The sequence below is a fragment of the Tachyglossus aculeatus genome, chromosome 7 (genome assembly GCF_015852505.1).
Source record: "Tachyglossus aculeatus isolate mTacAcu1 chromosome 7, mTacAcu1.pri, whole genome shotgun sequence".
Classification (NCBI taxonomy): Eukaryota; Metazoa; Chordata; class Mammalia; order Monotremata; family Tachyglossidae; genus Tachyglossus; species Tachyglossus aculeatus.
In genome coordinates, this window is record NC_052072.1 from 14029020 (window position 1) to 14050725 (window position 21706).

Here is a 21706-nt window from a genome sequence, read left to right on the forward strand (position 1 = left end):
ACTGCAGCTACAGGGTCGGGAGGCAGGGAGTCACACTCCCCCACGTGACGTGACTCACGTCAATTGCCCTGCTGGGCAAAGCTAGCTCGGCCTTGTCGCGGCCCACAGGTTGGTGTCCTGGTGAAATAGGATCATTCCCGGGCAGACTGACTGGCCGGAGGCCGTGGCAGCCCCTCACCTCTCCTCTGTCTCCCCAGACACAACTCATGTACAAGTGGGTGGAACCAAAGATCTGCAGCGAGGACCTGGAAGGGGCAGTGCAGCTGCCCGCCTCGGGGGTGAAGACCCGCTGCCCACCTTGCAACCCAGGCTTCTTCAAATCCAACAGCAGCTCCTGTGAGCCATGCCCCTACGGCTCCTACTCCAACGGATCAGGTATGTAGGTCCTCTGGGGTCTCCCAGCCCGGGCTCCTCCATTTCTGTGACCTGGTGGAGACTGTAAACTCATCTTCAGACCATCAGGGAATGTGTCTGTTTATTGTTGTATTGTACTCTCCCAAGAGTTTAGTGCAGTGCTCTGCCCACAGTAAGTGCTCAATAAATATGAATGAATGAATGAGCTGCCCACTGACTCCAAACTGAAAAACAAAAAAATGGGTTTCCAGTCCTCCACAATGAGAGGTCTTAACAGAGAGTTCTTCCAGGCTAGGCTAGCCCACCCCAGCCCGGCAGGGACGGGGGAGGTACGGTGGGGACTATTGTAGTCAGTCAGTCGTATTTATTGAGCATTAGTGTGTGCAGAGCACTGAACTTAGCTCTTGGGAGAGTACAGTATAACAATATAAAAGGCACATTCCCTTCCCACAACACTCTAGAGGGGGAGACAGATATATAAATAAATAAATTACAGAAATGTGCATAAGTGCTGTGGGGCTGGGATGGGGGATGAATAAAGGGAGCAAGTCAGGGCGATGCAGAATGGAGTTGAAAAAAAGGAGAAGAGGGCTTAGTCAGGGAAGACCTCTTGGAATAGATATGCCTTCTTTAAGGTTTTGAAGGGGAGGAGAGTAATTGTCTGCCAAGTGCCTAGCACAATGGTCAGTGCAGGGAGGAATGAAAAGAGCCAAAGCTGGGGAGATTTCTGCAAGCCATGATTAAAAACAATTGATCAATCAATTAATCAGTGGTATTTATTGAGCACTTACTGTGTAGAGAGCCCTATACTAAGAGCTAGGTAATAATAGTAATAAGGCTTTGAAGGTGGGGAGAGTGGTGATCTGTTGTATATGAAGGAAAAAGGAGATCCTGACCACTGGAAGGATGGGGGGATTGGTGGCAAGATAGATTAGATCAAGGTGTAATGAATAGGTTGGCATTAGAGGAGCGAAGTGTCCAGGCTGGATTGTAGTAAGAAGTCAGCAATTGATGTAACACCAGTGAAACACCATTCTTGGGTGTGACCAGTGGTCCATCCTGCCCAGGATTCTGTCTCTACCACTGGCAAGAGGATGCTCAGAGGATCAATGCAATTGTTTCCTTCTTTGACCTATCTACTCATGGTTATTACCTTCTAACACCCCCAACTTTCCTTCCAAAAAACAATTAGAAATTTTTCATCCATAAATTTATCCAACCCCCTCAACATGCATAACTCTCTGATATATGCAAAATGGTCTATCACGCTATACATTTAATGAAGTCAGCAGCCTAGGCTGTTTGGGTTAAAGGACATCAGTGCTGCTGTCCACAGTCTACTTTCCTGCAGCTCATCATTCATTCATTCAATTGTATTTACTGAGCACTTACTGTGTGCAGAGCACTGTTCTAAGTGCTTAAGAGAGTACAATATAATAATAAACAGACACATCCCCTGCCCACAGTGAGCTTACAGTCTAGAAGCAGAGACAGACATTACTATAAATAAGTAAATGATAGATATATACAGAAGTTATGTGAGGCTGGAAGTGGGGGATGAATAATAATAATGCATTTGTTAAGTGCTTACTATGTGCAAAGCACTGTTCTAAGTGCTTGGGGGGTTACAAGGTGATCAGGTTGTCCCATGAAGGGAGCAAGTCAGGGTGATGTAGAAGGGAGAGGGAGAAGAGGAAAGGCAGGCCTAGACAGGGAAAGCCTCTTGGAGGAGGTGTGCCTTCAATAAGGCTTTGTCTGTCAGATGTCATCCTCCCAGGGCTCCATTCATTCATTGTCAGATTTATTGAGCCTTACTGTGTGCAGAGCACTGTACTAAATGCTCGGAGAGTACAATTCGGCAACAAATAGAGACAATCCCTACCCAACAACGGGCTCACAGTCTAGAAGGGGGAAGACAGACAACAAAACAAAACAAGTAGACAGGCATCAGTAGCATCAATATAAATAAATGGAATTATAGATATATATACATCATTAATAAAAATAAATAGAATAATAAATATGTACATATATACACAAGTGCTGTGGAGCAGGGAGGTGGGTAGAGCAGTGGGAGGGAGTAGGGGTGATGGGGAGGGGAGGAGGAACAGAGGCAAAGGGGGGCTCAGTCTGGGAAGGGCTCCTGGAGGAGGTGAGCTTTCAGTAGGGCTTTGAAGGGGGGAAGTGTGCTAGTTTGGCGGTTGTGAGGAGGGAGGGCATTCCAGGCCAGAGGTAGGACATGGGCCAGGGGTTGGCGGTGGGATAGGTGAGAACGAGGCCCAGTGAGGAGGTTAGTGGCAGAGGAGCGGAGTGTGCAGGCTGGGCTGTAGAGGGAGAGAAGGGAGATGAGGTAAGAGGGGGCAACGTGATGGAAAGCTTTGAAGCCAATAGAGAGGAGTTTTTGCTTGATTTGAAGATTGATAGACAACCACTGGAGATTTTTGAGGAGGAGGGTGGCATGCCCAGAGCATCTCCATCCTCTGCTCAGTGGAGCCACTCACCCTTCCCTCTCCCCAGGCTGTGTCAGCTGCCCAGCTGGAACTGAGCCGGCCCTAGGCTTTGAATACAAATGGTGGAACACACTGCCACCGAACATGGAAACCACTGTGCTCAGCGGGATCAACTTTGAATACAAGGGCATGACAGGTAGGTGACCTTTCCTTGAGCTGCAGACTGGGCCAGGGTCCACCTCCCTTCCCTGTGGGCAGCCCTAAGCGACTCTGCCACCCTCAGAATCCCTCCTGAAATTATCCCTGACCATCCCACTTTGTTTTCACTTACCCTTTTATCCAACCCCAATGGTTCATCCCCTATCATCATTATTATTATTATTATTATTATCCACAGTTCCTCTGATGAGACAGTGACTCTGCTGGGCAGAGGCTTTGGCGCATTTGGCAAGTGTCACAGTCACTGACTTCCCCCACAGGAGGAGGAGAGGGTGTCTCCCCAACTCAGTCCCTGATAAGGAGCTGGGGTGAACCCAAGGGGGCAGGGGGAGCTTCTAACTACCATTGAAACTCACCATTGTCCCCAATACCAGTGACCACGGTCGCTGCTCCAGATCAGCTGAGAGCTAAGGTGACCGCAAGGTGAAGTTGGCTGGATTCTGGGAGAGGAAATGGGAATGTGTCAGGGGCTCTGGCGCATTTGGCAAGTGTCACAGTCACTGACTTCCCCCACAGGAGGAGGAGAGGGTGTCTCCCCAACTCAGTCCCTGATAAGGAGCTGGGGTGAACCCAAGGGGGCAGGGGGAGCTTCTAACTACCATTGAAACTCACCATTGTCCCCAATACCAGTGACCACGGTCGCTGCTCCAGATCAGCTGAGAGCTAAGGTGACCGCAAGGTGAAGTTGGCTGGATTCTGGGAGAGGAAATGGGAATGTGTCAGGGGCCTCGGAATGACTGGGATCATCATCATCATAATAATAATAATAAATAAATAAATGATAGTAATTATAATAGTGACATTTGTTAAGCACTTACTATGTGCCACGCGCTGTACTAAGCCCTAGGGTAGATACAAGATAATCAGGTCTCACATGGGGCTTACAGTCTAGTGGGGAAGGAGAACAGCTAGTGAATCCCAGTGGTAGAGAGAGGGAGATGAAACTCAGGAGTCCTTGCCCTTTTATCTGATTATGGTCCACCCTAACAGTTTATAAAACAAAGATGGGATCAGATCCCTTTAGCTCTTCAACTGCAGGAGCAACAGAGCCTGGGGAGCCTAGCTATTGTTGTTCCTGTGGGAAAGCCCCACTTGACCCTGTCACTTTCCCTCCTTTGGTCAGAGTCATAGGTCCCAGGAGGCCATCTTGGGCTAGTGTGGCTACCTCATGCTCATAGATGAGCAGTTAGCAGAGGATGAGGAGTGAGGGAGAAGCTGAAAGTTGAAAAGACCCCTGAGGCTGAGTGCCTACTCAATAATAATAATAACAGTAATTGTATTTGTTAAGTACTTATTATGTGCCAAGCACTGTACTAAGCATTAGGGTAGAATAATCAGGTGGGACACAGTCCCTGGCCCACATGGGGCTCACAGGGTAAGGGGGAGGGAGAACAGTTATTGAATCTCCATTTTACAGATGAGGAAAACTGAGGGCCAAAGAAGTGAAGTGACTTGCTCAAGGTCTCACAACAAGCAAGTGGCAGAGTCAGGATTAGAACATACATCTCCGGACTCCAAGGCCCGTGATCTGGGTTATAGTCCTTTTCGTAACCACGTGAGAAGCAGCATGATCTAGTGGATACAGTACAGGCCTGGGAATCAGAAGGACCTGAGGTCTAATTCCCACTCTGCCACTTGTCTGCTGTGTGACCTTGGGCAAGTCACTTAACTTCTCTGAGCCCTAGTTCCCTCATCTGTAAAATGGGGATTTGGACTGTAAACCCCATGTGGGACATGGACTCTGTCCAATCTAATTACCTTCTGTCTACCCCAGCGCTTAGAACAGTGCCTGGCACATAGTAAGCACTTAACAAACACCGTTAAAAAAATTTCAGGTCTGCTGCTCTAAGACCCAAGAGACGTTAACCCTTCTCCCCAACATTTCCAGGCTGGGAGGTGGCTGGCGACCACATTTATACTGCCGCAGGAGGGTCGGATAATGATTTCATGATCCTGACCCTGATCGTTCCAGGATTCAGGTAGGGAATGCCAGGCTCCCCAGGGAGGGGAGGGTTAGGCCCAGGCACTCCTAGCGATGGCCACAGTGTCCCAGACCTCAGGTGCAAACACGGCCATCATTCCAGGCAAGGGGACCGCTGCACAATGGAAATCTGCTTTCCAGGACCATCAGGCCTGAAGTGACTTTGGAGAATGGATGGGTCTTCTAGCCTAATATTCAGCTTTCAATCCATCCACATGGAAAGGCAATTCATGCCTTCGCGTGTCTGCATCAGCTGACCCACTCTACCAAAGTTCCAGAGACTCTTACCCCCTCCCCGCCGAGGGCTTCCCTTGCCATTTAAACCACAGAGCAAAGACTGAGTTAAGGTTTGCCCACAGAAGAAGAGAAGCCAGCTGGCAGAAATCAAACCTTCAGGGAATGGCAGGCAGCAGGGGAATGAGAGAAAAGCTGGGGTGGCCATTCTGGGCTGGCGAGAATCAGTCCCACAAACCCAGGACCTGTGGGGAGAAGGAACTGTGGCTTGGCATCTCCTCACCTTCTCAGCTCTCAAGCCCTGGGGGCAGTCAGGTGACCCCTGAAAGACCCTTAGTCCCAATTAGTTTGGAACAGTGATGCTCTACTGGGGTTGGGACATGGTTAATTCTATCGCTTAATGAGGGGCTTCCCCCAATTACCTGAGCTTCATAAGTGGAATTTGGATCACCCTGGCTCAAGATCAAAACCTCAGGAATGGCGAGAGAGACTCAGCGTAGCCCCCTGACTACTGTCTTCCTTTCCTTGCCCCAGTGAAATCAGGGCCAAATCACCTCAGTGTGCTCTGCAGTTTGTTACACAAACGTAGGGCAACACTGACCACCCCTCCTCTGCCCTCCTAATCAATCAGTCGATCAATCAATCGTTGGCATTTATTGAGCACTTACTGCCTGGAGAGCACTGTACTAAGCGCTTGGGAGCTCTTCTCAGAGCTGTCCAGCTTAGGAGGTCCCTTTTCCCCCTCAGCCCTCCACAATCGGTTACGGAGGACACAGAGAACAAAGAAGTAGCCAGGATCACCTTTGTCTTCGAGACCATTTGCTCTGTGAACTGCGAGCTTTATTTTATGGTGGTAGGTGGAACTTTCTGGGGCCACGGGCTGGGGGGACTTCAGGAGGAGGGGGGAACCTACCTTTCTGAGAGCAGGGGATCCCTGGGCACCCTCTCCCTGTATCAAATGGTGGATTTGGCCACTGCCAGAGGCTAGATCTAGGAGAGTGGGATCATAGTGGGGCGGGGTTAGGGTTAGAGATGGGAGGACCCCTTTGGCCTAGAGTTGGGATAGGAATCTTTCTAAATTGTGTTGTCTGTATTCCGGGGAGCTAATAATAACAATAGTAATGTTGGTATTTTTTAAGCGCTTACTGTGTGCCAAGCACTGTTCTATGCTAATGAGGCAGAATGGTCATGGGAGAGGGACAGCGAGGGGATGGCGATTCACTCTGATGCAATCCAACAATTAATCAACGATATTTATTGAGTGCTTACTATATAAAGAGCACTGTACTAAAAATTACGGATATGAACGTGAGTCCTGTGGGGCCGAGGGTGGGGGGAATAAAGGATACAAATCCAAGTGCAAGGGTGACGTGGAAGGGAGAGGGAGCAGAGAAAATGAGGGCCTAGTTGGAAAAGGCCTCTTGGAGGAGATGAGATATGAATAAGGCTTTGAAAGTGGGGAGAGTATTATCAGATGTGAAGGAGGAGGGAGTTCCCGGCTAGAGGTAGGGTGTGGGTGAAGTGTAGGCAGAGAGATAGATAAGATCAAGATCAACCTTGCCCTCTTGTCTCTGGCCCTGGTCCAGGGCATGAACTCCAGAATCAACACCCCAGTGGAGACTTGGATCGGCTCCAAGGGAAAGCAGTCCTACACCTACATCATCCAGAAGAACTCCACCATGAGCTTCACCTGGGCCTTCCAGAGGACCACCTTCCATGAAGCAGTGAGGCCTTGGACTCCCCCGGCCCATCCCCAGAAAGGGAGGGCTCGGCAGGAAGGGACGGCGGCAGGGGGGCTGTAGGCGGGGAGGGCGCAGTAAGCTGGGCCACAGTAAAATCGTCAGAGGGACGAGGCCCTGCCGGGTGCATCCCCTTCATCTCCCTACCTCCAGGCAGTGTCTCTCTCTCCATCCAGGGCTACCTCCTGGGATTGAGATTGGCTGGAACCCTGGAGATCCATCAGCAGGTGGCCTGGTCCAAATATTCTGAATAAGAGGAAATGAGTTTAATGGGCAGGAGGAGAGTTGAGGAAGAATCCCCTAGCAGTAGAGAGGGTTGGGAGCTGGCGCTGGAGGGAGGAGGCGAAGCCTGTATCGCCGGGGATCTGGCGCCCACTTGACCTAGGAGGGGTCAGCATCAGGAGGCCGGACCTCATGAGCGCTGGAAGCTCCATGGGTCTGACTCCCTTGCTGTGGTCCTGGTTCTAGGGCAGGAAATACACCAACGACATGACCAAGCTGTACTCCATCAACGTCACCAACGTCATGGACGGGGTGGCCTCCTTCTGCCGCCAGTGCGCCTCGGAGGCCTCCGACTCCGGCTCCTCCTGCACCGCGTGTCCCGCTGGCCACTACATCAACCGGGACTCGGGAGCCTGCCAGCCCTGCCCCCGCAACACTTTCCTCAAGGCTCACCAGCCCTACGGCAGCCAGGCCTGTGTACCCTGCGGCCCGGGCACCAGGAGCAACAAGGTGCCACCCTGTCTTCCCACCCACTCCCCCTCCCCTTGTCACTGACCAAATGTGGGCCGGCTTGGCCGGGGGAGTTCCCAAGGGGACTGATTCTAAAGTACACCAGGAGGGCTCTAGGGTAGTGGGGCCTGACTTTTCTCAATCAAGAATCCCTGAGTGTGGCTTTGGGCCTTAGTAATAATAATAACTGGGATTTGGTATGTGCTTACTAAATACGCCAAGCACTGAGCTAAACCCTGGGGTAGATAAGCAGATTAGACAAAGTCCCAGCCCCAGTCTCCTACCCTCAAGCCTTCATCATTCATTCATTCAATCATATTTATTGAGCGCTTAGTGTGCAGAGCACTGTACTAAGCGCTTGGGAAGTACAAGTTGGCAGCATACAGAGATGGTCCCTACCCAACAGCATTCATCCTCCCTCTCCCAAAACAAAACAGAGCCCAGTTGCTCCCCTCTTGACAACACAGCTGATGTTAAAAGCCAGGAGGAAAGCCAAATCTGGACAATAATAGCAGCAGGGCTTTGCCTGGTTTTTCTGAGTTTAGTCCAGCCCAGTCTACCAAATATGGTGTCCATTCCCAGCCTGGACTTTTAGCCAGAGATGATAGACTCACCCTCTTCATCCAACTTCAACTTGGTGGCAGCGCAAGCAGTGATCCAGGGCCTTTTGACAACTATCTTCACAACTCCCTTAGAGTTACTCTTCACTAATCAGTCAATTAATGGTATTTTTTGAGCATTTATTGTGTGCAGAGCACTGTACTAAGTGCTTGGAAGAGCACAATATAATAGAATTTGTAGACCTGATCCCTGCTTTCAGGGTATTTACAATCAATCAATCATATTTGCTGAGCACTTACTGTGTGCAGAGCACTGTACTAAGTACTTGGGAGAGTATAATACGACAGACACATTCCCTTCCCACAACAAACTTACACTCTAGAAGGGGAGACTGACATTAATATAAGTAAATAAATTATGGACATGTACATACACACTGTGGGGCTAGGAGGGGGGATGAATGAAGAGAGCAAGTCAGGGTCTTGCAGAAGGGACTGGAAGAAATCTACAATCTAGAATCCATGTGGTCCACTCTAGATAGAGAAATCTATTAATCAGTCCATGGTATTTAAGAGCCTATTGTGTGCAGAGCATTATACTAAGCACTTGGGAGAGGACACTTGAGTAAGAAGACACAATCTCTGTCCTCAAGGAGTGAGCAGAGGAGAAAGACACTGAAATAGTTTATGGATAAGAGGAAGAAGAAGAGATTATGGATTAGAGAAGAAGTAGATGAGTTAGAGCTTTAACAGTCAAGTATGGATATCAGTGTGTACAGAAGTGCTACCTGTATTTGGGAGTACCAAAATACGTAGTTGGTTCAGAAATGCTGAAGGGGTATTTGGGGGTTACAGCCAGGGAAAGAGAAATTAATCAGGGAAGTCTTCCTGGAGGCGATGTGATTAGAGAAGGGTGTTGATGATTGGGAGAGCCGTGGTCCGCCGGATGTGAAGGGAGAGGGAGTTGCAAGCTGGGGAAAGCGTGTGAGTCAGAGGATGGAAGCAGGACAGATGAGAGAGAAGCCAAGTGAGTAGGTTTGCTTAAGAGGAATGACATCTAGAGTGCTGGGGGTGGGAGGGCAACTCCCTAACTGCTGAAGTCAGTGTTTCAGGCAGGGCGTGGTACTCCTGGTTAAAGGTTTCTGTAGATCCAGGCCCTATGTGCTCCTGGCTGTCACCGAACAGAATCCCGTCCAGCCAGCAGCCTGAGCCAACTCCCTTCCTGCCCTGCCTCCCCCCTCCCCTCCTTCCTTCCCTTCACCCTCTGGCCCAGGCGAATGACGAATTCGCCGACCACCCCACCGCTGCACGCTGCAGGTTGAATCTTGTGGATTGCGTGCAGTGCTCGGGCTGGTCCAGTTCCAGCTGAAGCTCTTAACATTAGCCTAGAGCCAGGCCTGGCCCCATCCAGACCAGGGACGCCTCTCCCTCCCTCCCTCCGTCCCCTGGGGATCAGTGTTTTCTAGTCAGCTGGACTAGGAATTGGAATCTAGGAAGGGGAGAGTGGTCCAGGTGGTGCCACCAGCAGAATGATGCCCTCACTGCCTCTTGGCACCAGCCTTTCCTGTCCTGAAGTTCGCCGTGCCAGAAAGAGAGGGAACAGCCTCCACTTGGGCCCTGCAGGACCACATTGCTGAGAGGGAGGGGACATTTCTCTGAGTTTCCCACAAGTCAACAGCAACTCTTATCTGGGAAATCAGGACTCCTGGCTTGAAAGAAAGACAATAGTCCTGAAGTGTCCTTGATCCTCCTTGTCTTAAACAAAATTAATCTCCAAGGTGAGGAGGCCTTCGATCACCCTTTCAGCCTGAGAGGAAGGTTATTCTTTTATTATTAGCACAGGGGGGAATCCTACCCAAGCTATTGATTCAGAAATAGCTGTTGCTGATTTGCATGTCATTTGAACGTTATTAATATGCCATCTGTCCTCCCGTAAATTCCCCCAGCCCCTGCTTCATCGTTCCCTTGGCCCCAAATCCTTTCCCCATTCCCCAACTTGAGTGGGTCCAGCTTGAAGAAGTCATGACTGGGTTCGACCTCCTTAAGTGTCCCTGGCCTTGCCAGCCAGCTAGAAATACTGGCAGTCCAGTCCCAGGTCAATCAATCAATCAATTGATCTTATTTATATAGTGTTTAATGTGTGTTCTGTACCGTACTGAGTGCTTGGGAAAGTATTGATACAATAGAGCTGGTAGTTGCTATCTCCTGCCCGGGAGGAGTTTACACTGGCAGGGAGAGACAGACATTAAAATAAATTGCAGATCAGGGAAATAGTAGAGTACAAGGATATACACATAAGTGCTGTGGGGCTGGGGTGAATATTGACATGCTTAAGGGGTACAGCATGACTCGTCGGAAAGAGCACGAGTTTTGGAGTCAGAGGTCATGGGTTCAAATCCTGGTCCTGCCAATTGTCAGCTGTGTGACTTTGGGCAAGTCATTTAACTTCTCTGTGCCTGTTACCTCATCTGTAAAATGGGGATTGACTGATCCCCCTTTAGGACAACCTGATCACCTTGTAACCTCCCCAGTACTTAGAACAGTGCTTTGCACATAGTAAGCACTTAATAAATGCTATCATTATTATTATTACACAGCCAAGTGCCTAGTTGATGCAGAGGGGAGAGCAGATAGGAGAAATGAGGGCCTATTCAGGAAAGATTTCTTGGAGGAGATGTGATTTTAAGAGTGTTTTGAAGGTGGGGAGAATGGTGGACTGTCAGATATGAAGGGGAAGGCACAAAAAGTAAGCTGGCATTAGAGGAATGGAGTGTGCAGATTGGGTTGATGTAGGAGATCATCGAAGTAAGGTAGGAGGGAGAGAGCTGATGGACTGAGGGTAAGGAGAATCTGTTTAATGTGGAGGTGGTTGGGCAACCATCAGAGGTTTTTGAGGAGTGGGGAGACATGGACTGGATGTTTTTTCAGAAAAATGATCCAGGCATTAGAGTGTAGTATGGACTAGAGAGGGGAGAGATAGGGCACAGGGAGGAGGCTGATGCAGTAGTCAAGGAGGGAAATGATAAGTGCTCGGGTAATGATGATGATGGCATTTGTTAAGCGCTTACTATGTGCCAAGCACTGTTCTAAGCGCTGGGGTAGTCAGGTTATCCCACGTGGGGCTCACACTTTTAATCCCCATTTTACAGATGAGGTAACGGAGGCCTAGAGAAGTTAAGTGACTTGCCCAAAGTCACACAGTTGACACATGGTGGAACCGGGATTAGAACCCACGACCTCTGACTCCTAAGCCCGAGCTCTTCTCACTGAGCCACGCTGCCTAATAGCAGTTTGGTTGCAGAGGAAAGTATGGATTCTAGAGATGTTGTGAAGATAGAACCGATAGGATTTCATGACAGATTTAATGTGCAGGTTGAATGAGATGAGTCAAGGAAAGGGCAGCGTGGCTCAATGGAAAGAGCCCGGGCTTTGGAGTCAGTGGTCATGGGTTCAAATCCCGGCTCCGCCACTTGTCAGCTGTGTGACTTTGGGCAAGTCACTTCACTTCTCTGGGCTTCAGTTCCCTCATCTGTAAAACAGGGATTAAGACTGTGAGCGCCCCGTGGGACAACCTGATCACCTTGTAACCTCCCCAGCGCTTAGAACAGTGCTTGGCACATAGTAAGTGCTTAATAAATGCCATCATCATTATTATTATTAATTGTCAGCTGTGTGACCTTGGGCAAGTCACTTAGCTTCTCTGTGCCTCAGTTACCTCATCTGTAAAATGGGGATTAAGACTGTGAACCCCACAGAGGACAATCTGATCACATTGTATCCTCCCCAGGGCTTAGAACAGTGCTTTGCACATAGTAAGTGCTTAACAAATGACATTATTATTATTATTACGGACTTGTGAGATAGGGAGGGTGGTGGTGTTGTCTACAGAGATGGGAAAGACAGTGGGAGGGCAGGGCTTGAGTGAGAAGATGAGGAGTTCTATTTTGGACACGTTTAGTTTCTGGTGTTAATGGGACATCCAAGTAGAGGTGTACCAAAGGCAGGAGGAAATATGAGACTACAGAGAAGGAGAGAGGTCAGCGTTGGAGAGGTGGATTTGGGAATCATCCCCATAGACATAGCAGAGGAAGCCATGGGAACAATTGAGTTTCTCCAAGAGAGTGGATGAAGATGGAGAATAGAAAGGGACCAGAACTGAGTGAGCTTGAAGGACTCTCACAGTTACAGGGTGGGAGAGAGGAGAGGAGCCAGCAAAAGAACCTAAGAGGAGAGGTCAGAGAGCTAGGAGGAGAACCAGAAGACAGAATCAGTGAAGCCATGGTTAAATAATGTTTCCAGGAGAGGGGTGGTCCATGGTGTCAGAGGCAGCAGAAAGATAGAATCCAGCCAAACTGATCTTGCTCCCATTCCTTTCCCTAGATCCACTCGCTCTGCTACAACGACTGCTCCTTCTCCATCAACAGCCCAGCCAGGACCCTGACTTATGACTTCTCAGCCTTGGCAAGCCCTGTATCTCTAGCAGGGGGGCCAAGCTTCACTTCCAAAGGGCTGAAATATTTCCACCATTTCACCCTCAGCCTCTGTGGGAACGAGGTAAGGCAGAGTGAAGAGGGTTTCCCATTACTCAGGAGCCTGTCCACCTCCCCACTGGGACCATGTCTATGTCTGTAAAGGTGAAGAATGATCTCCGCTCTTCTCCTCTCCCCAAAAATGTTACGATCAAGAGGAATGAAGGTTAGACACCAAGCAGAAATTCCTGGCAGGGTGTTGTAGAAAGGAAGTCATGGAACCTCCATCTCTGGAGGTCCTTGGGAAACATGATGGACAAGATGACTCTCTTAGCCCCTTCCAGGCTCAGTATTCTGCCGCTAAAATGCTTAGAGAGTCCTGGGGCGGGCCCAGAAAGAGTGCCATCCTCAGCAGGAGGGCAAATCATAGCCCCAGATGGATGCTGAGGAGGCCGCTGGGAGAGCCACTAACTTGGACCCTGGCCAGTTTCCTTCTCCCTGAGACCAATCAGGACTCACTTCTCTCCTTTATTCGGTAGCCCCTTCCTTCCTCGCCATCTCTGTATCCTAAGCGGTCTCAAGGGAAGTGGGGGACTGATGAGAAGGGGAAACCAGAACCCCCGGGTTCCTCCTGCCACCATACTACTCTCCCCATCCCAGGCCCCAGTAGAATTATGATCACTAGGACTCTACCCCCGCCATCCCTTGAGCATCTCTGGCCACTGCCTCAGTAACCACACCCTCAATAGCCTCTGTCTGGAGGGGGGAAGTGCCAAGTCTGGGACCTTTATCCATGAACCCCTCCCCCTCCCCAAGGGATCCCCTTTCACTGCACCTTCAACGGCTGGCTGCCCCCTGCCAGGGAAAGAAGGCGGCCATCTGCACCGACAACGTCACCGACATCAACCTCCCTGGTGGCGACTCGAGCTTCTCCAAGTCCGTGTCCTCCTACGCCTGCCAGGCCGTTATAATCCCCTCTGAAGTCACAGGCTACAAGGCTGGGGTGTCCTCACAGCCTGTCAGCCTCGCTGACCGCCTCATAGGTGAGTCACAGGGGCCCAAACCCATCAAGCCAGTAATCTTTTCATCAATAGGATGTATTAAGCGCCTACCCTGTGCAGAGTCTATTGGAAGACTCTAACAGAGTTAGCAGACACGATCCCCTGAACTACTGTGCGCTGAGCACTTTATTAAATAAGTGCTGGGGAATATACAGTAGTTAGTAGACCTGATCCCTGCCCTCAAGGAGCTTACAATCTACTCTGTGCAGAAATTGTACTAAGCTCTTGGGAGAGTACAATAGCAGACATAATCTCTGTCCTCAAGGCATCCAGTACTCAGCCAAACGAAGATGCTAAATGAACAAATGATGGAGAGAACCCAGTGATCCCAGGGGTCCAAACCTACCTGGGTCTGAGGGCCAAAATCCCCCAGTTCTGCTCCCAGCTCTGGCCCTGAGGCAGGTGGGTGGGCATGTGGCTTCCTCTCTCTGGACTGAGTCTCCCTTGGGACAGCAATCAGGTGGGCTGAGGTTGGGGGTGGGAAGCCTGTTGAGCACTGAAGTAGAGAACAGTGGTTCTGCCTTTGGAGAAGAGAGAGAGAAGAGTTCTTGTTGGGGGACTCGGTTTTTCTAGGGGTTTCATTGGATGTAACCCTGGATGGGATCACCTCTCCGGCTGAATACTTCCCCTCAGAGACCGTGGGGACCCCAGACATCATCTTCTTCTACAGGTAATGGTCTGGGTTGCAAAGGCCTCGAAGCCTGGGGAACCACAAGTCACCAGGTCCATTCTGAGCCGACACAGGGGGCAGGTCCTTAGGCATTTAGGGTTGGTTTTAGAGAATTAGACATGACCCCTGCCCTCAGGTAACTTCCAATCGCTTAGGACAAACACACAGATCATCCTCATCCTTGTGTCCTTACAGATACAGTAGTAACAGGAGTACATCCTAGGGGAGGGTGACTTCTGGGTGGCGCTGGAGGTTTGGAGAGGGGATTAATCGGGGAAGGCTTCCTAGAGGAGATGGTCCTGAGAGTACAGAAGGGAGGGCAAGGGTCACGGAGTTGTTCCTTGTATAAGGGAAGACGTGTAAGTATTTGGGGGTGGGAGAGGGAGCAATTTACACTCCCACTGTAGGCCAGGTAACAATAATACATCATCACCCCACTTCCCCTACCCATCCATCCCACCCAACCATCCCTGAGCCCGAGTTCCACGACAGCCCCGACTAATGTGTCCCCGGGGTGGGTCCGCCACGCTGGGCCCAACATCTTCTTCAGGTCCAATGATGTGACTCAGTCGTGTGCCTCCGGAAGGACAACCACCATCCGGGTGAGGTGTGACCCGCTGAAGCCCAGCCCGGGCAGACTCTCCCTACCACCGTAAGCGTGGGTTCGGGGGGCCAAAGGGCAGTCATCTCTCCCCACCCTGGCTCAGGATGCCCCAGGCCAGGGAGCTTGTGGAAAAGGAACCGCAAGGGAGGAGTTGGGGGTAGCAGGGTGAGGGCGCACTTAAGAAAACCAAGCCCAAGGGTGAGGGGGACTCGCTTTTCCAAGGAAGAAGCTATGACACCTCCAACCCTGCAACCCTGGCAGCAGTCGTGGGATGGGGAAAGTGGGAGGCAGAATGCTCACCCCACCATCGCTGCCTTTTCTGGCAAAGATCAGAGAGGGTGCAGTAGTGGGTATCAGGACCCAGATTCTCAAGGGGCTAGGCACAGTCCCAGTTCAAACCCCAGGAGATGCCCAGTGCCACAAGGCACCTGCTACTGCTCAGTGAGCCCACCTGGCAGGTGTGGCTGGGTGGTGGATGAGGAAGGATAGTTTGGATCGAACGGAAGAGGTCAGAGACCGAGACGTGGTTCAGGCTCGGCTCACCAAGTGACTCCCCTCCTTTCTCCGTTCCCCAGCTCCTGCTCTGATGGAACTTGTGATGGCTGCAGCTTTCACTTCCTGTGGGAGAGCATGGCAGCCTGCCCTCTCTGCTCTGCCTCTGACTATCATGCCATTGTCAGCAGCTGTGTTGCGGGGATCCAGGTAAGACCTCCACCCCCACTCTGGTGGGGACTGGGGCAGGGGAAATGGGGTGGGAGGGAGCTTCCAGTAACTGGCCTAGTGGAAGGAGCACAGGCCTGAGAGTCAGAAGGACCTGGGTTCTAATCCTGGCTCCGCTACTTGTCTGCTGTGTGACCTTGAGCGAGTCACTTCTCGGTGCCTCAGTTCCCTCATCTGTAGAATGGGGATTAAGAATAAGAGCCCCATGTGGACAGGGACTGTGTCCGACCTGATTTGCTTGTATCCACCCCAGCGCTTAGTACAATGCCTGGCACATAGGAAGCACTTAACAAATACCACAATTATTATTATTATTATTATTCATCTCTCCCCCATTCCACTCTCCCCTTAATAGAGGACCACGTATGTGTGGCGAGAGCCCAAACTGTGTACTGGGGGCATCACACTGCCTGAGCAGAGGGTCACCATCTGCAAGACGATGGATTTCTGGCTCAAGGTGGGCATCTCTGCAGGCACCTGTGCAGCTGTCCTTCTCACCGTCATGACCTGCTACTTCTGGAAGAAGAACCAAAAGTACGGGACCGGGGATAGGAGGGGGTGGGGAGAGTGCTCTGCTGATTCTGGGGGGAAGGAGTGAGGGAATGAGAGGGTGGATGGAAGGAGGAAAAAGAGAGAGAGAGAAAGTGAGTGAGAGACGGACTGCGAGATAGAAAAAGACTGGGGAACCACAAATCCTGGAATTATTTTCCAGATCTGACCATCATCCCTGGCTGAGGTGTAGAACTAAGTCCTTTCCCTCTATGCTTCTGTTTCCTACTGGGAAAGCAAAACCAGCCAGAGGCACTGCCCATCTCATTCTAAAGGGTTTAACAGCTGCAGGGGCCTGAGATTCAAAAGACCTGGATTATAATCCCAGCTCTGCCATTTGCAGACTGGGTGGCCCCCGACAAGTCACTTAATGTCTCTGTGCCTCGGTTTCCTCATCTGTAAAATGGGGATTAAATGCCTGTTCTCTCCTGCACTTAGACTGTGAGCCCCATGTGGGACAGGGATTGTTTCCGACCTTATTGTCCTGAATCTTCCCCAGGGCTTAGTACAGTACCTGGCACATTAAAATTACTTAGCAAATACTGCAATTATTATGACTAGGGGCTGGGGGCTCCTCACAGACTGGGTGCAGTCACCACCATCATCATCGTCATCACCAAAAATTAAATTTTACTGCATCCACAGGGGACAAAGCCCAATGTGGGTCAGTGGCAGTCCACGTTAGAAAACCAACTCCATGACTTTCCTCCAACACCCTCAATCTGCTAAGAAGGGCCGCTGCAAACATCCAGTCAACATAGAGATGTCCTGAGAGAGTCAGTAATGACTGGGCTGAGGTTGAGGAGAAGTAGGTAACGGATTTCACGACTGGTTGGAGAGGGCATGGAAGGAAGCAAAGAAGGCTTCGTAGAGAAGGTGGCTTTTGAACTGTGATGTAAAGAAGGGAAGTAGGGGTGGGTTGAGATGGGAGAGTTATTGCTACAGAAGAGATGATCTGGAGACATAAGAGAAAGCCCGGGGCAAACTGACTTTTTGGCTAACCCGAGGAGGAACATGGGAGATGAGAGGGGAAGTGTGAGAGGTGAGAGGGGGATGCACGGGAGCATGAATAAAATCACTCATTCTGCCTCACCTGGATTACTGCATCAGCCTCCTTGCTGACCTCCCAGACTCCTGTCTCTCCCCACTCCAATCCATACTTCACTCTGATGTCCGGATTATTTTTCTACAAAAATGTTCAGGACGTGTCACCCCGCTCCTCAAAAAACTCCAGTGGTTCCCCATCCAACTCTGTATCAAACAAAAACTCCTCACCATTGGCTTTAAAGCCACTTTGTACCCTCCTACCTTGACTTGCTTCTCTCCTTCTATAACCCAGCCTGCACACTTTGCTCCCTAGTGCTAATCTTCTCACTGTGCCTCGGTCTTGCCTGTCTCACTGCCAATCCCTAGCTTACATCCTGCCTCTGGCCTGGAGCTCCCTACCTCCTCAAATCTGACAGACAAGTACTCTCCCCGCTTCAAAGCCTTATTGAAAGTACATCTCCAAGAGGCCTTCCCAAACTAAGCCCCACTTTTCCTCATCTCCTACTCCTTTCTGTGTCACCTGACTTGCTCCCTTTGCTCTTCCCCCCCTCCCAGCCCCACAGCATTTATGTACGTATCTTTAATTTTATTTATTTGTACTGATGTCTGTCTCCCACCCTCTAGACTCATTGTGGGCAGGGAATGTCACTTTTTATTGCTGTATTGTACTTTCCCAAGCACTTAGTACAGTGCTCTGCATACAGTAAGCGCTCAACAAATATGATTGAATGAATGAATGAGATGGGGAGCATGGGAGAAGAGAGGGACCACATAACGGTCATTCATTCCATTATTATCTTTTTATTATTATTATAATATTTGATAAACGCTTACTATGTGTCAAGCACATTTAGAAATGCTGAGGTAGAAACTAAGACAGTCACCCTCAGGACCCTCACATTTACCCCAGGCTGAGATTTTCCATTTCCTCGGCTCTCCCTGGCCCAGGATTCACCCCTCAGCCCCACCATTCCTGACTTTTTCCGATTCCCCTGCTGCTTCTGCTGAGTCTCACTCTTCCTTCTCCCATCCTCTTCCACCTGCCCTGTCCCCATCCTGGCCTGCAGACTGGAATACAAGTACTCCAAGCTGGTAATGAACTCCACCCTGAAGGACTGTGAGCTGCCCACCGCCGACAGCTGTGCCATCATGGAGGGCGAGGACGTGGAAGATGACCTGATCTTCACCAGCAAGAAGTCACTCTTTGGCAAGATCAAGTCATTCGCCTCCAAGGTAGGGAGGCCCTATAGGGAGACACCTCGGGGGCCTGCCGCTGAAGACCCCCGGCTCCCCCATTCCCGCCTTCATCACAACACTTCTCCCCTCCTCCGGGTTTCCCATCCCACCTCTCCACTTACCATCAATTGAAAGGTGGTTGAGTTGTTTCCCAACTTCAGTGGTGTGGTTCCAAGCACTGAGCCCACTTTTGGCAGTAGCAATTTAAAGGGACAGTGACCCAGGGCAGCCACTGCCTCGGCCTTCCTGGGCCCAAGGCCAGCCTATAGATTGCTGGCCTTTTATATATTCCCGGGCACAATCAATCAATCAATCAATCATATTTATTGAGCGCTTACTGTGTGCAGAGCACTGTACTAAGCGCTTGGGAAGTACAAGTTGGCAACATATAGAGACAGTCCCTACCCAACAGTGGGCTCACAGTCTAGAAGGGGGAGACAGAGAACACAACCAAACGTGGCAGGCCTAGGGGACTTCTAGGGCTATTCCTGGGGCTGGGAGGTGGGGAAACAGGGCAGGCAGTGGGAAAATCTTGGGAAGCTGTCTTTCCTCCCTTCATGAAGGCTTGGGAAAACTACCTTTCAAAAGGTCAGCATAGGAGATTTGTTTCACTTTAGATTGCCTTTCTCAGTAGGTCAACATTAGGCCTGAAATGGCACTTTAGGTTCTGCAGCCTGAGGTCCCAGAGGGAACTATTAGGGAGTGAGTGTGAGGTGTTTTCTGGAAGATAGGCTATACAAGGTTATTCAACAGCCCCAGGATGTCGAATGAGTTTCATTTTACTCAGCCGACTTCGATCCTGACTTCCGTAATGTAGATACTGGTTTACCTAGGAGGAGGCCGGAGTGAGTTCCAATAGTTATGAGACCTGCATTTGACCAACTCTCCTCGAGTCGTCGAGCCCCTTGGGAGGCTGAGTCTTCAGACAAGGATTCTTGTCAGTGGGGAGGTGGAGTCTATGGGGATGAGGATTGGAGGGGGCACAGACTGGAACTGGACATGGGGTTCCAACTAACCCCTCACCACATAACAATAATAATAATAATAATGGCATTTATAAAGTGCTTACTTCTAAGTGCTGGAGAGGTTACAAGGTGATCAGGTTGTCCCACAGGGGACTCACAGTCTTAATTCCCATTTTACAGATGAGATAACTGAGGCCCAGAGAAGTTAAGTGACTTGCCCAAAGTCACACAGCTGACAATTGGTGGAGCCAGAATTTGAACCCATGACCTCTGACTCCAAAGCCCGGGCTCTTTCCACTGAGTCACATTGCTTCTCATGTGCCTTCAAACTCAGGGGCTGCTGTTCCCCTGCCCCTCTGGCCCACAATGATAGACCCTGCCCACTCTTTCTCCCAACAGCTTCCTCTCAGCGGCCCTCAGTTAATCGTATTTACTGAGCACTTACTGTGTGCAGAGCACTACACTAAGTTCTTGGAAGAGTACAATATAACAGAGTTGGTAGATACAGTCCCTGCCCACCAGGAGTCTACAGTCTAGAAAGAGGAGCTCTCCCTCCATCTGTTAAGAAGCAATGTGTAACCCAGTAGAAGAAGTACAGGCTTAGGGGTCAGGTTTGCCACTTGCCGATTCGACAGTTGTGGCAGGGTCCTGGGTTCTCCGGTGTTCACCTCAGGGCAGCAACATTGGGAGGTGGAGGTGGGAAACAAGCCGGAGTTGGAGGTGGTGATGTGTTACGAGTTCGATGAGCAGGAGGAACAACGTGCCAGTTGCACCAGGGGACACTTGCCTATTGTGTGACCTCGGGCAAGTCACTTAACTTTTCTGGGCCTCATTTCCTTATCTGTAAAATGGGAATTAGATACCTATTCTCCCTCTCCCTTAGACTGTGTTAGTGACATGTGGGACAGGGGTTGTGTCCAAATTGACTACCTTGGATCTACCCCAGCGCTTACTACAGTGCTTGGTACACGTAAGCACTTAACAAATACCACTGTTATTATTGTTATTATCATTGTTATTACTATTGTTACTATTATTAACAAATACCACAAGTATTATTACAGAGGTGGGGAGGCTGACTATCCACCAGAAAGCAGAGCCCCTTTAGGCACTGGAAATAAGGTCAACTGCCTTTGATCCACTGCCCTTTAGTCTCCCCACAGGAGCCACCCGGAGAACATCCCCTACCCCACCCCACCCCGTCTTCATCCTCATTTTGCCTCTTCTGCAATGGCTGCCACCTTAGGCTAGGAATAGCCCCAGCAATGGCAGAGAGAAGAGGACACTAGGAGGCAGAGGCATGCATGTGTTCCAAGAAGGGAGAGAGAGGGGCAGGCAAACTTTGGCCTGATGGACCCCTAGCCTTGGTCTTAGCTTGCCTCTAGCCCTCCAAGCCCTTAATCTGATCCTTCCAGGGGGTCAGGATCTAGAGCCTTCTTACATTGTCCCTGACCCACTGGATGTCCTAAGGCATGCCTCATTCCTGCCCGGAGCTTGTCCCCCCACTACTAAAACTACAGTTCTCCCTGAACATTCTGGGAAGGAATCCCTGCCTGGACAGTGGGGTATCAAAGCAGACAGCCCCATCCTCCATTAGCCTTTTCCTAGTCCCTGGGCCCACGAGATGGCCCTGACCTGGCTACCTCCACACAAATGGGAATACCGGGGTCCCCTCCTCTACTGGGGAAAACCGCCTGCTCTGCTCGAGCACCCCGAATCGTCTCTCTTTCAGAGGACAGCAGATGGGTTCGACTCGGTGCCCCTGAAGACGTCCTCAGGTGGTGTAGACATGGACCTGTGACCCGCCCGCCCCTCCTTGCCTCTGCGTCTCGCACTTTGGGCACGGTGTTCCGAGGGCCTGCAGCTTCCCAGCTCCCCCGTCACCTACAGCTGGACACTCCTCACGTGGCCTTAGCAGAAAAAGTCTGGACTTTGGATGGTTCTTTTCTTTTTACACCAAACTTTCCCTTCTTGCCCCAGACCTGCCAAATACACCCGCGGTTTGTTTAATGGCTCTTTTGCTTGTGTTGTGTTTCCCAGAAGGACCAGCTGTCCAGAACCTGGTTCTGTCGGCCCATGGCTCCACTTGGCTCTACTCCCTTGGGATGAAGGATCT

At 50.5% G+C, this 21706-nt stretch overlaps 1 protein-coding gene across 1 annotated transcript in view; it reads left to right on the forward strand.

The window, feature by feature from the left end:
* Positions 1-21600, forward strand: part of ELAPOR1 (endosome-lysosome associated apoptosis and autophagy regulator 1) — a 101784-nt gene extending 80184 nt beyond the window's left edge. The window contains exons 9-22 of the mRNA XM_038749273.1: positions 198-375; positions 2872-3000; positions 4912-5002; positions 5986-6091; positions 6825-6962; positions 7446-7709; positions 12650-12823; positions 13601-13781; positions 14373-14469; positions 15020-15121; positions 15649-15775; positions 16149-16327; positions 18457-18622; positions 21323-21600. Of these exons, the coding sequence (XP_038605201.1) occupies positions 198-375; positions 2872-3000; positions 4912-5002; positions 5986-6091; positions 6825-6962; positions 7446-7709; positions 12650-12823; positions 13601-13781; positions 14373-14469; positions 15020-15121; positions 15649-15775; positions 16149-16327; positions 18457-18622; positions 21323-21391 (2001 nt within the window). The 3' untranslated portion in view covers positions 21392-21600. The remainder of the gene's footprint in view (positions 1-197; positions 376-2871; positions 3001-4911; positions 5003-5985; positions 6092-6824; positions 6963-7445; positions 7710-12649; positions 12824-13600; positions 13782-14372; positions 14470-15019; positions 15122-15648; positions 15776-16148; positions 16328-18456; positions 18623-21322) is intronic.
* Positions 21601-21706: the final 106 nt, after the last annotated feature.